Source organism: Myotis yumanensis, unplaced genomic scaffold, assembly GCF_028538775.1.
Source record: "Myotis yumanensis isolate MYYU_CA2020_CCGP unplaced genomic scaffold, mMyoYum1.0.hap1 SCAF_17, whole genome shotgun sequence".
In the NCBI taxonomy this organism is placed as follows: Eukaryota; Metazoa; Chordata; class Mammalia; order Chiroptera; family Vespertilionidae; genus Myotis; species Myotis yumanensis.
The window spans coordinates 38,450,528-38,464,836 of record NW_027223768.1 but is presented as its reverse complement, the minus strand read 5'-3'; the positions used below and the strand labels follow the sequence as shown (position 1 = coordinate 38,464,836).

The following is a 14,309-nucleotide window of genomic DNA, read 5'->3' as shown; positions in this document are numbered from 1 at the left end:
CTTTGAATTACTTATTCATCCTTAAATTCAGCCCATTTTTAGATGCATTATGTGTTTATTGGTGTAAAAACGAATAACAGATAAGCTAGCTAAAGAGCTTATGACCTAAGAGGGAAGTATATATATCACAGGTGGCTATAAATGCCATAGATGAAGCTGGGAAACAGTGAGAAAGTGCTGCCTCCTGTCTATACTCTTCCAGCACACTTACTTTTTGTTGTTTTTTTTGTTTGTTTTTTATTTGTTCATTTGTTTGTTTTTAATATATTTTTATTGATTTCAGAAAGGAAGGGAGAGAGAGATGGAAACATCAGTGATGAGAGAGAATCATTGATCAGCTGCCTCCTGCACGCCCCACACTGGGGATCTAGCCTGCAACCCTGGCATGAGCCCTGACTGGGAATCAAACCATGACCTCCTGGTTCATAGGTGATACTCAACCACTGAGCCACACCGGCTGGACAGTTTCCTTTTTTTTTTTTTTAATTTGCCAAGACTTTTACTGAAAATACTTTGTGTTGTTAGAGTTCATACTACCTTGAGTAAACAGTCAATAGTGTTATTTACAATTATTGTTGCTAATCTTATTTTATTATTACCATTACCCAATAATAGAGATGATTCTGGAAGCATATGAGGAAAATCAGTAGACATATATTTATCATAGATTGTCTAATAGTAACAGCATCTGGCCTCTGTTGGTTAGTTCTGTGTGATGGTTGCCATTTTCAGTGATGTGTCCATGCAGGTGGAAGCCCTCCTCGCTGTCACCTGGCATTCATTTGCTTGCATGTTTTCAGGGATCCTGTCCATAGAGCAGCTCATCAGCCGGGTGGGTGTGATCGGTGTGACTCTCATGGCTCTTCTTTCGGGATTCGGTGCTGTCAACTGCCCGTACACGTACATGTCCTACTTCCTCAGGTAATGAGAACTCTGCCTCGTTTCTTTTCCCCTTCACTTCCTGAACACAAATGTCATCTCATGCCACCATCATTAACACTTAAATATTAGACCTATGCCACTGCCTTTTTATTCTTTCCTCTGTCCTTCTGGGCATTGACCTAAGAATCTTTCTAAATAAGTCTTATTACTTATATTGCTTGCCCTTATTTGTCCTACATTTATTTCTTTTAATGACAATTTCAATTTGACCCTCTCCACCCCTTACTCACCGCACCCCTTTTTAAAGGCACAGTGAACAGTAATGTGAGCTAATCCCAAAAAATTAGTTCCTCCCAAAAGTGGAACAGACATGTGCCAAGTTAAAAATGTGCTCACACATGCATCATAAATATCACTGGCTGAAAGCTAAGAAAGACCAATAGAGAACTAATTACCTTCCGTTGTCCTGAGACCCTGGAAGTATTAGCTATAGAAAATGACAACAAAAGCATTTTTGCTCATTTTCATTTCCTTAGAAAAAGACAGGTTCTTGAATTGCTGGGTAACAATTGAGGTATATGTGTTTCTCCAGCTGCCTTGTGTTATGCCCAAGGACGGGACCTCAAAACATTGCTAGCAGTTTGTGCTTATTATAGGAATGTGACGGACGTAGACATCCTAGCCCTGGAACGGCGACTGCTCCAAACCATGGACATGATCATAAGCAAAAAGAAAAGGTAAGCTATCAGCACATTAAAAAACTTGTACTCTTAGAATTTCTCAACAAGAAATTTTACTATGAATTGGTGCTAACAGGGAAATTCATCTTACTCATTTCCATTATAAGTTAAAGCATCATCAAAGACAGTGTCTAGTCCTGCGTGAAAGAAAATTTTCAAGTACAGTCATATTTCCTGACTTTTGATCAATTCTCTTGAGGTGAATTATTGGAATAACTTATGTTTGGAGGTATTCTACATTGGATGTTCTAAAAGTCTATTATCCGGAATGTTTACAAACCGTTTCATGCCTGACTTCAACCTTTTCAACTTCCTTTCTCTTAACTACTTTAAAAAATTCTTCAGGTCTTCAACTATTGTTATTGTTTTTATCATTTTAAAAGCATGTTTAAAATGTATGTTTTCAAAGTGGAATTTCTGGGTAAAAGCATAAGCTCTAGACTCAGACTGTCTGAATTGAATCCTTGGCCTACAACTCACAGTGACCTTAAACTAGTTACTTTATCTCCTTATGTCTTGTAAAATGGGAATAATAATAATGAACTGACATGTAAAGGTGTTAGAACAATGAGTCATAACTCATAGCTAAGGAAAACTATTGAACTTATTAATAATCTGCAGAATAATCACTTGGTTTTAATGCTTTGCCTTCATTCATTCATTCACATATTCATTCAGCTAGTAATTATAGAAGGCCTAGTTTATTCCAGGCACTGTACTAAATGCTGAATAGTACGTAGAAATCCAGAGGTGAACAGGATACTCAATCTCCACTTTCATGAAGCTTATTAGTCCCCTGTCTTTATTCAAATTATTATCGCCCATGTAACAATGGTGACAAAGGTTTTAAACTGCATGAGTGGTTTTGCATTTCATGTTCCTTCCTTCAACACCTTTTGATAGTAAGACCCAAGGTCAAGTCAAAGAAGCCTTAATGTAAGAGATAACAATAGACATTCGAATGATAGAGGCCCAGATTCACCAACCAAATGCCTCCATTTCTATATATCTTTACTAGGATATTGAAAGCAGATACACATAGGTATACATTTATTTACTTAAATGTTTTGTTTTTATTTATTCTATACAGTTGATTTTACATGAATGAGTATGAATGCAGATTTTAAAAACAATAATAAAAGCAACAGTATTCAATAGTAAGAGACACTTATATAGAAACAGTACTATTTTGATTCCTAAGATCCTTCTCCCTTTTACTATATTTCTTTTATTCATACCGAGATGAGTGTAAAGTCATTGCCCATGTCAGGTGTGGATGTGTACTTGTGAGCCACCTGATCACTAGTCATGGCGAGTCGTTGGCTCTGATGTACCCCTACTGACCTTGTCTAAGGATCTGGGATGGTGTGTGGCCCTGCGATAGGTCTTATTGAGTGGCTCTCAGATGAATAAGTCTCCTAACTTGACCTAATTACCACAGCTATGTACCCAGTGCAGCCAGCAGGGCAGACAGACAGCTAGCATGGTAATACTAGGGCCCTGGGGCTTCATACAGTGCCCTTGTTATTTACCAAAATATAGAAAAACTGTTTCACAAACATAGACTGTCTTCCAATTTAACAGCAGAGGGCCATAGTGAGGTGACATACAAGAAAAATACCATGTTAGAAACAAAAATCTGATGGTTGAAAACGGAGACAGGAAAAAGGTACACTGTCTTCTCACATGGAACACTGAATAGATGAGCTTTACAGTATTTAGGAAGATTCATCAAAAACTAGTTCAGCCTTGAGCAGTGGTTAGAGCATCGACCCACCAAAGGGTCATGGGTTCGATTCCCAGTCAAGGGCACATACCTCGGTTGCACATTCAATCCCTGGCCCCAGTCAGGGTGTGAGTGGGAGGCAACCAATCGATGAGTCTCTCTCACATTGATGTCTGTCTGTCTGTCTGTCTGTCTGTCTCTCTCTCTCTCTCTCTTCCTTCCTGTCTCTCTTTAGTGTGACCATACTGGTATAGTGATCAAGCCTTTCAGCTTCCTTCTGCTTGAGAGAATTAGTGATTCGTTTTGCTTTGTCCTTCTGTTGACTTAGATATTAAAGCTTTTGTGTTGGTAACCTATGATATAGCTGAAATATAGTCTCTATTCACAAACAATAGTACAATTTTGAAATTATGGTTTTGTAGAAGATAGAAAATATAGCTGTGCAACTACACCATGGTATAATGAAAAAAACTTGGAACTAAATCACATTCCTATTAATTTGTTAAGTGGTCTCAAGCAAATACTCATTTGTACAATGCCAGGGCTGACTAAAGGGTCAGTAGGGTCCCTTTCTACCCACAAATTCTGAATTCACAGTATTTCACATAGCTTGTGACATACAAAAGAAACTAGAAACTATATCATGTAAAAGTTAGATGCAAGCTGTTATTATGAAAGAAAAATCTTAACCTCTATCCTTGATATATTAGTCTCTCTTTTGAAAATGTGTAGTGATAGGGAAAAGATACATATTCACCTGTGGAATGTCAACACCAGCCACAGCTGCTGTCAGACCATACAGAGGAGCCCGGCCAGCGTGGCTCAGTGGTTGAGCATTCACCTATGAACCAGGAGGTCACGGTTCGATTCCCAGTCAGGACACATGCCCAGGTTGCAGGCTCAACCCCAGTGTGGGGCCCACCGGAGGCAGCTGATCAATGATGTTTCTATCTCTTTCTCCCTCTCCCTTCCTTTCTGAAATCAGTAAAAATAAATAAAATTTTAAAAAACCATCATAGAGCCCTAACCGGTTTGGCTCAGTGGATAGAGCGTCGGCCTGCGGACCAAAGGGTCCCAGATTCTATTCAGGTCAAGGGCATGTACCTTGGTTGCGGGCACATCCCCAGTAGGGGGTTTGTAGAAGGCAGCTGATCGATGTTTCTCTCTCATCGATGTTTCTAACTCTCTATCCCTCTCCCTTCCTCCCTAAAAAGAAATCAATAAAATATATTAAAAAATAAATTTTAAAAAATAAAAAAAAAATAAAAACCATCATAGAGGAAATTCCCAGGAATGGCACTATATAAAGATTTCAAGCAATTCCTTCAATAGAAAGTCATAAAAATTGTTAAAAACAAATATTTGAAAGCCCTGGAAAATAAACAGAAATTTGAGAAGGGTATCAGGTAACTGCCTGTGTGTGGCTGATTTGCCCAGGGGTGCTCTTCAGCCCCACCCACCCTCCCAGCATTCACTCACGTGTACAGATTGATAGAGTTCAAATCAGCAAAGGGACTGGAAATCTAAAAGGAAATTTTTAGGAGCAAGAGAAATGCAGAAGGATAAGATCTAGAATCTACATATAAACTCTGCCCAAATCTCTGCCTCATCATTAAAAAATATATATGCAAAGTAAACACCAGACAGCCCAAGAAAACACTAGAAGGGGGTCTACCCTTGACACAGATTTGCCGATCCACAAAGGTTACATGCTGTATGATTCTACTTGTATAACATTTTTGAAATGACAGAATGGAAATGGAAAACAGAGTCGTGGTTGCCAGGGTTTAAGAGGGGCTGGAGGTGGGAAGAGGGAAGTGGGCTGTACAGAGGCAGCATATGTGATCCTTGTCGTCATGGAGATGTTCTGATCCTTGACTGCATCGGTGTCAATACCCTGGTTGTGATACTGTACTTTAAATTTGCAAGATGTTTCCATTGGGGAAAGCATGGGATCTATCTATATATTTTACAACCACATGTGAATCTATAATTTTCTCAAAATAAAACATTTAATTAAAAAAGAAAAGTATGCCCTGGCCGGTGTGGCTCAGTTGGTTGAGCATCATCCCATGCACTGAAAGGTTACCGGTCCCATTCCCAGTCAGGGCACATGCCCAGATTGTGGGTTCAATCCCAGGTTGGGGTGTGTACGGGGGGGCAACCAATTGTATATATATTGCCCCGCTGGCAAGTGGACATCCCGCGCTGCCAGAGGGATGTCTGACTGCCACCTTAGGCCCGATCCCCCAGGAAGTGATCCCCCAAGGGGTCCCAGACTGCGAGAGGGCACAGGTCGGGCTGAGGGACCCCCCCAAGTGCACAAATTTTTGTGCACCGGGCCGAGAGTGTGTGTGTGTGTGTGTGTGTGTGTGTGTGTGTGTGTGTGTGTATTTTTTTAAATTTTATTAAAATACAAAGAAAGGGAGGGAGGGAGGGTGAAAGAAAAGTAGCCTGGCCAGGTGAGGGTGGCTTAGTTGTTTGTACACCAGAAAGGTTGCAAGTTCGGTTCCTAGTCAGGCCACATACCTAGGTTTCAGGTTCAATCCCCTGTTGGGTGTATACAGGAGGCAACCAATTGATGTTTCTCTCTCACATCTGTTTCTCTCTCTTTCCTCCCTCTTCCTCTCTCCTCTCTGTAAAATCAATAAACATATCCTCAGGTAAGGGTTTAATAATAAATTTTTAAAAGAAAAAGAAAAGCAATTGCTGACTTCCCACCAGAAATGGAGACCAGAGAACAGTATGGTAGCATATTTAAACCACAGGAAACATTTTCAGCCTCTTCACTTTAAGACAACCACCAGACTGCAGCCCAGAGCTTATGTTTCTCCAGATTGTGGGTTTTTGAAAGGCATTCGGCTAATAATAGATATATTCTTGCTCCGGACCTGCCCCCGTTATAGAGAGACAATAGTGATGATGATCATGGTGGTGGTGGTGGTGCCAGTGAAGAAAAGTTCAAGGTCAAAGTCAGCGGCGTCTATAGTACCTCATATTGGTTTTTATTCCTTTTACCACATCTCAGGGAGTTCGTTGTTCCTTTTTCTTTTTTGAATATATTAATATTTATTTTTTATATGCAACGTATTTGATAAAAGGAAAATCGGTTTAGAGGCAAATGATAAAAGTGAAAGTGAATTGTTGAGAACAAGGCCATGCCTGTCAGGGTGCAGCCAGCTCTCACTTCTAGGTCCTGCCTCTGCCTGTGGTGAGGCCCCAATGCAGGGTCAGTTGCCCTGGCAGCGTCAGCCAGTCCCACTCACAGCCAGGCACTATGTTTGTTGTGCTGTAAACACTGGGACTAAGGAAACTAGAAATGGCTCTGTGCGCCCTCCCTCCCACTGCCTCTCCCTCAATCCAGCATGGTAAGCTGAAGTCACTTTCAAGTCGGTGAGACAGACCTTCTTCCTTATGTACATCCTTGCTCCAGCTTTTCCACCTATGAAAATGGGGAAACTATGGGTGATGAGTCTTGTCAAGTCAGAATCTCCCCAGGTCTGAGCCGCTTCTTGGTCATTAATTACACCTCCCAGCGATGCTGAGTTACAGTGGGTGTGTGTGTAATTAGGGAAAAGGCAGGAGGAGCCAAGTTGGAGCTATGTCCATTCCAGGCAAAGGTCATTTTGAAGAATAGCTAAGTCAACGTGGCCAACACGCCTAATGTTCTTTATTGTTAATGCCATTTTAACCAATAGCTTAAAAAATGTAGCCCGTAGAACTACCGTTTGGTATTTGGTCCCATTGGTACATTTGCATAAATACCAACACTGCTGCTTCCTCCGCTGCACTTCTGTCTCTTGTCACCCAAAAATTGTTCTGAGTTAAATTTTTCTTTAGTTCTACTACCTATTTGTATTAGACTCATGCTGGTTTATTTTAGGCCGGTAGGCTTTGACCCATTTATATACAAATGATCTTAGTTTTCCTCACAAAGACTGTTTTTTGTTGCTGTTTTTAAATATATTCTATTTCAGAGAGGAAGGGAGAGAAAGACAGAAACATCAATAAGAGAATCCTTGATTGGCTGCCTTCTGCATGCCCCCTACTGGGGATCGAGCCCGCAACCCAGGGCATGTGCCCTTGATGGGAATCAAACCCAGGACCCTTCAGTCCGCAGGACAAGGCTCTATCCACTGAGCCAAACCGGCTATGACCAAAGACCCTGTTCTTAATACCTATGTGGTGGGCTGGAACATGCCAGCAGCTCCCGCTGAGGCAGTGGGCTCGCTATAGACCTGGAGGGCAAGAGGAAGGCAGAGGAAGTTTCCTGTTAACTGATTCAGCAGTGGGAGGAGATTGGAGTTAGAGGGAGAGTCCAGGTTTGTGTGGTAGTGCTGGTTTTTTCTTTTTTTGTCTGCTTTTGGAAAGAAACATTTATTGCATTCCTAGCCTGTGCCTGGCCCTTTAGTTAGGTGTGTTAGCTGTTGTTCTCTTTTGGCCTGAAATGATAACAGTAATAATAATTATTTGTAGTTGACCACATGCATTCGTACATATTATTTCATTGGTCTTCACAACTCTCCATAGAGGAGGAAATGAAAACTCTGAGGTCTCTCAGCGTCTGAATGGCAGACCAGTCCTCACATGTGTTCCCTACTCCCGCTCCGTGGTCCTCACCCAGGCACATCGCCCGGGGTGCGATCTCCCCGCAGCCGCAAGGTGGGGAAACGGGGCTCCCGAGTGCCTCCCTCCCTGAGCACCTCAGCAGATGCAGAGGCGGGTCTGAGCCTAGGCGGTGGGTGGGAATGACTTTGAGAGCTGTTTGCTGTTTGTTTGTGATTTGGGGATTTTGTTGGTTTTCATTTCAGGATGGCCATGACCCGGAGAACCATGTTCCAGAAGGGGGAGGTGCACAACAAGCCGTCGGGATTCTGGGGCATGATAAAGAGCATTACCACTTCAGCTCCAGGAAGTGAGAGTATCCTCCATCCCGCCGCTTGATCCTTTTTCCCAATTACATTTGACACAACATTATGGTCGTCTCAGGTGTGCAGCATAGCGATCAGACACGTACCTGTGTAACTTACAACACGGTCCTCCCTGTAAGTCTAGGACCCGGATGGCGCCAGACATTCTTTCTCTCAACTCCGGGCCAAGGGCAAGAGGAAGAAGTAGTGTTGGGATAGTCTCTCCCTAGGCAGCTGACTGCATCCAGGGTCCAGCTGGCCAGGTACAGAGTCATCTTTCCAACACCCACAGATGATCATCACATCACGGGCTGAAGGGTCCTAACAAGTGAGTCTTTCCATTTTACAGTTGAGGAAGTAGACCAGAGGAAGTTGTCACGCAGTGGTTTGTGGCAAAGACAGAGCAGAACTGTGGTCTCCCTCTCGGCTCTTTCCGCTGCACTGCCACTTTCCCAGCTCTGAGCAATGACGACAGAGCGGAACGGCTCCCTAAGGGGGTGGTTTGTGTATAAGACCAGAGGGGCCCGTTTCTTAGCCAATCAGTTTCCTGAACAACTTTTAAGCAGCTCTGTATCTCCAGTGACTTTTTGGTTTAAAAATCAAGGAGTTTGGGTTAATGGATTATTCTTGGCCCTGCTGGTTACAGTGTTAAACTAATTCCCAAAATGAGTGACTAAATCTTGTGAGTCTCAGGCTTTTAGGTCAAAACTTTGGGGACCCAGGACTGAGGTGGCATAATCCTGCTTCTCTGCCTGGGGAAGCACACATTCCCTTTTGCTTCAACTGGAGGGAAAGGATGAGGCCTGTTCTTGTTATAAATTACGAAATGTCTTTCTGGAGTCAAAGGCAGGTAAGACGTAGACCAAAGAAAGGTGGGGTGACGAGAGGAGTGGGGAAGAAAGGATTATTTTAAATCCATTTAATCAAGAAACAGTTATTTCACATCTCCTGAAATGACGAGCAGATACCGCCTCCCTCAAGGAGCTTATGCCTAATCATGAGAGGAGCAGGCACCTTAACTACTTAAACTCTATTGTTTGTTGGCTGCATAGTGCCAACAGCAGCCACTGCTGAGGAAGGATCTGTAGGGCTGATCTGTGAAATCGGGAAAATCACAGAGGAAGGAAGATGTAGATTAAAGTCTATGCTGTGTCAGAAGGGCCGTCTTTACTATTCTCATTACATAAAAACCCTTAAAAGCAGAAGTTGAGGATGAAGCTATCTTAGTGACAGGAAGTCAACTCAACAAAAGCATCAGGATTCTCTAACTTCTCTGAGCCCGTTTCCTAACTGGAGAGAGGAATAGCACGGCCTCGCTGATCTGGGAAGTGGCATAGCATCATGGGAAGAGCAGGCCTGGAGTGGACGGATCTGACTTTGCATCCACGCCTGTCAGTTGCGTGACTTTCAGCAAGTTACTTGCCTCTGAGCTTTACTTTCCTTGTCTGCAAAATGGATAATAACACCTATTTATGTGATTGTTGTGAGAATAATAGAAGATCATGTCTCTAAAGAACAAAAGGAGGTCTATAAATCCTAGGCTGTATTAAAAGTTAGTAAAGATTACCCCAGCTAGTGTAGCTCAGTGGTTGAGCATCAACCCAGTGATCCTGTTTCTAGGAATATATCCTGAGAAACCCAAAACACCGATCAGAAAGAATGTCTGCACCCCTATATTTACCGAAGCATTGTTTACAATAGCTAAGATCTGGAAACAGCCCAAGTGCCCATCAGTAGATGAGTGGATAAAAAGCTGTGGTACATTTACACCGTGGAGTACTATGCAGCTGTACAAAAGGAATGAGCTCTTACCCTTTGAGACAGCATGGAGGGACCTGGAGAATATTATGCTAAGTGAAATAAGCCAGTCAGAGAAAGACAAGTATCACACGATCTCACTCATATGTGGAATCTAATGAACAAAATAAACTGATGAGCAAAATAGATCCAGAGGCATGAATGCATGGAACTGACTGACAGATTTCAGAGGGAAGGGGGTGGAGGGAGTCAGGAAGAGAATAACCAGAGAACTTGTATGCATATGTGCACAGCCCATGGACAGGGACAGTAGTGGGGTGGAGCAGGGGCGGGGTGCAGGGGAGCAAGGGCGGGGGAGTGGGGGACTTCTGTAATAGTGACATAGTAGGAAATTGAAAATCTAGGCAGTTCCTAGAATCCACACTGTAGGAGAAACCAAAAACATGCTTTCTTCATGTCTATTTCTTGAAAGTTCTATGTGGTTTAAACCTTGATGCCCGTTCTGTGCCAGATCTTACTCTGATTCAACAGGAAGTGGATGCTTTGGAAGAACTAAGCAGGCAGCTTTTTCTGGAAACAGCTGATCTACATGCTACCAAGGTACTGAGCAAGGGAACTGAAGTGTGCTTTTGTCAATGTGATCGACGTGAGAACAAGACTGCATGGCTTTTTAGTGTCCTGTATAGCCAGTCAGTGCAAGAGACACTCCATAGCTTCAGTATTAGTCACGAAGCATTGGAGTCTGCACTCTCCGAGACATTGCTCCTCCCACTAGCAAAGCCCTTAATGGAATGCTCTCAATAATAGAAAGCAGTGGGGTAGTCAAAAGAGACTTTTCAGCCGCTGGAAAGGTGGCGCACACCACTCCCCCTGACCCAGGATCCCGATGGCCGCTCCTCCGATTGCTCTTTATTCCCTTACAAGTTAGTTATATTGTAAAAGCAAGAAGACACTTTGCGGCCATGACCTAGCCCCATTTTAAAGGTTCCAGAACAAAAAGTGAACTAAGGACAAGAAGTAACTTTTCTATTTACACCTAAAATGCAACACAATTTAAATATGCAAAAGTCTCTTCATTAAAGTTGTTCCAACTATTTTAATCCTTATTGAGGATCACTTCACAGGAGTAGCCCCATAGGATAGAGGTGAACAGAAGCCTCGGGGTCAGAGAGACCTGAGCCTAAATTCCCCTCCTCGCTAGCTGGATGGCCTTGGGCACGTTATTTAACCTCAAGTTCCAGTTATGAAGTTATTTAACCTCTAAGCTTCAGTTATGAAGATTAAAGTAGATCATGCATGTAAGATGTTTGTCTTACTTTCTGGCTTAAAGTAGTAGTCAGTAAATGTTGCCACTATTGTTTTTTTAATATTATTATTACCATGTGTGGTTTTTTATTTAGCCTGAACAAGTAATGCATTTTTGTTATATATAAACTTACATTTTGCTGAGACTGACATGTTTTGTGTTTGTTTTCCCTCAGGAGAGAATAGAATACTCCAAAACTTTCAAAGGGAAATATTTTAATTTTCTGGGTTACTTTTTCTCTATTTACTGTGTTTGGAAAATTTTCATGGTAAGTATATTATTTTCACCTGTCAGAGTTCAGGTGATCTTCCCTGGTAATGGCAGAAAGAGGAAAGTGGGTTTGATGGAGGCATGGAACGAAATTCCAGCCTAATTTTCAAATCCGGTTGAGTCAGCAGAGAAGGCGGTCTTTCACGTATTTGAGCCTCTCTTTTCCTTCTCCTTTTTAGCTCACCCCGAAAAGGGAGGTTGCATTTTTCTTGTGTCAGAAATCTAAGGTCTTAGATTATGAAGTGTATGAAGCAAACGTAAAAGTTTCTTACTTTCCACTCTGCTTTCCTTATTACCCATGAGAATGTGACTGTAATTCAACTCCTAGCTGCAGCTCAGAGCAGAAACCCCTGTCCTTTAAATACTGTGTGTATACCTAAACACTCAGTCCAAAGCAAATTCTAAAGTGTGCTTCTGTAGGTAGATGCAGCCTGTGTGTCTATAGATCTTACTCTGGTGCGGCTCTCTCCTCATGTGTATTCTGTATGGGCATTTTATGTACATTACTCATCTTCACCTGTGGCTCACCTGCCGGTATTAATGGGTTTCAGTGCGAGTATAGAAAAGGCTGATTTGAGTTTCTGGTTTGGTAACCTTCCCACTGGCACTGTATTTGCACAGAGGAGCTTATTGGTTCATTTTGATCAGTGTAGATGAAAGGAAGATTCTGGATTTAACGGATCTAATGTTAAAATAATTTGATGTCAGCGCCTATTCAGATGACTTTTTAAAATTTATTTTTATTGATTTTAGAACAGAAGGGAGAGAGAGAGAGAGAGAGAAACATCAATGATGAGAGAGAATCATTGATCTGCTGCCTCCTGCACGCCCCACACTGGGTATCGAGCCAGGAACCCAGGCCTGTGCCCTGACTGGGAATTGAGCCATAGCCTCGTGGTTCATAGTTCTACACTCAACCACTGAGCCACACCGGTTGGACTCGGATACCATTTTAAAATCTTGATTCATTCAGTGGGAAAGGACGAGTGAAGATAGTGTCCAATTAGCTAAGCTACTGAAAGCTTTTTCCTGAGATGCAGCCTTTAGGGGAGCATATCATATTTTCTTTCTATTACATTTGACATTCAATATTATGTTAGTTTCAGGTGTAAAGGGTAATAGTTATACATTTATATAATTTATAAAGTAATCCCTGGGACGTCCAGTACCCACCTGGCACCATACATAGTTGCCACAATATTAGTGACTATATTCCCTGTGCTGTACTTCACATCCTCATGGCTGTAACTGCCAATTTGTCCTTAATCCTTCCCCTTTTTAACTCAGCCCCCCAATCCCTCTCTCAAGTGGGAACATATTTTTTTAACAGTTTTATTGAGATATAATTGACATTCACTAAATGCACATATTTAAAGTGTACAGTTTGGTACATTTTAACAAATGTACGCCTATGCAGCAGCCATCACCACAATCAAGATAGAGAACATAACCACCTACCACTGCCAGAAGTTTCCTTGTACCCCTTCGTGATGCCCCTCTCCCACACCCCATCTCCAGGAGCCACTAACCTGCTGTCATCCTACACTGGTTTATCTTTTCTAGAACTTTCTATAAATGGAGTCTTATAGTATGTATACTTTTTCTGTCTGGCTTCTTTTACTCAGCATAATTATTTTAAGTTCCATCCACATTATTGTGTGCATCAATAGTTTATTCCTGTTATTGCTGAGTTGTATTCCATAGTATAGGTATACCACAGTTTGGTTCTCTCCTCTCCTGCTGGTGGAGATCTGTTTGTTTCCAGTTTGGGGATATTATAAATAAAGCTGCTGTGAATATCTGTGTAGGAGTCTTTTCTCTTGGGAGAAAACAGCTGGGTCATATGGCAGATGAATGTTTAGCTTTTGAAGAAACGGCCAAACTTGAACCATTTACATTCCCACCTACAGTGTATGAGAGTTTCATTTACCCCACATCCTCACCAGCACCTCAGATGGTCAGTCCTTTGAACTCTGGACATTCTAATACAGCGGTCGCCAGCCTTTCAGACCTCACCGGTTGGTGACCGCTGTGCTAATAGGTATGAGGCGGTATTTAGTTCACATTCCCTAAGGCCTAATTAGGTTGAACAACTTTTCATGTGCTTATTTGCCACCTGTTCATGTTCTTTGATATATCTATTCAAATTTTTGCCAGTTTTAAAATGTTTGTTTTCTTATAGTTCTATCAGTTTTTGCTTCAAGTATTTTAAAGCTCTGTTATTAGGTACATACACATTTTAGAGTCATTATGAACCCTGAGTCAATGCCAAGAAGAATCGCTGCAGTATTGTAGCAAAAGGTGGCCCAACGAAGTACTGATGGGGTAGTCATAATAATCTGGCCACTCAGTGTATATATTTTTCAGTTCTTTTCCTTTTAACCTATTTGCACTTTATATTTAAAGTGGGTTTCTTATAAGCAACATTGAGTTGGGTTTTGCTTTTTTATCCAGTCTGACCATCTCTACCATTTACTTGGCACATTTAGACCAGCAGTCGGCCATCTGTAGCCCACAGGTGAAATCCAGCCACCACCTGCTTTTGTAAATAAAGTTTTATTGGAACACAGCCAAGCCAATTTGTCTACATATCATCTGTAGCTACTCTCATACTACAGCTACAGCATTTGCCAACCCCTGGTTTTGAGCATTTACATTTAATGTGGTTATTCACATGGTTTGCTTTAAAACAACCATAATACTACATGTGTTTTATT

At 41.9% G+C, this 14,309-nt stretch overlaps 1 protein-coding gene across 2 annotated transcripts in view; it reads left to right on the top strand.

The window, feature by feature from the left end:
• The window catches only part of GPR89A (G protein-coupled receptor 89A), a 52,948-nt gene that overhangs the window by 31,046 nt on the left and 7,593 nt on the right, over positions 1–14,309 (top strand). For both annotated transcript variants that reach the window (XM_070396835.1, XM_070396836.1), the window contains exons 6-10: positions 801–921; positions 1,539–1,619; positions 8,160–8,269; positions 10,528–10,616; positions 11,498–11,590. In XM_070396835.1, the coding sequence (XP_070252936.1) occupies positions 801–921; positions 1,539–1,619; positions 8,160–8,269; positions 10,528–10,616; positions 11,498–11,590 (494 nt within the window). The remainder of the gene's footprint in view (positions 1–800; positions 922–1,538; positions 1,620–8,159; positions 8,270–10,527; positions 10,617–11,497; positions 11,591–14,309) is intronic.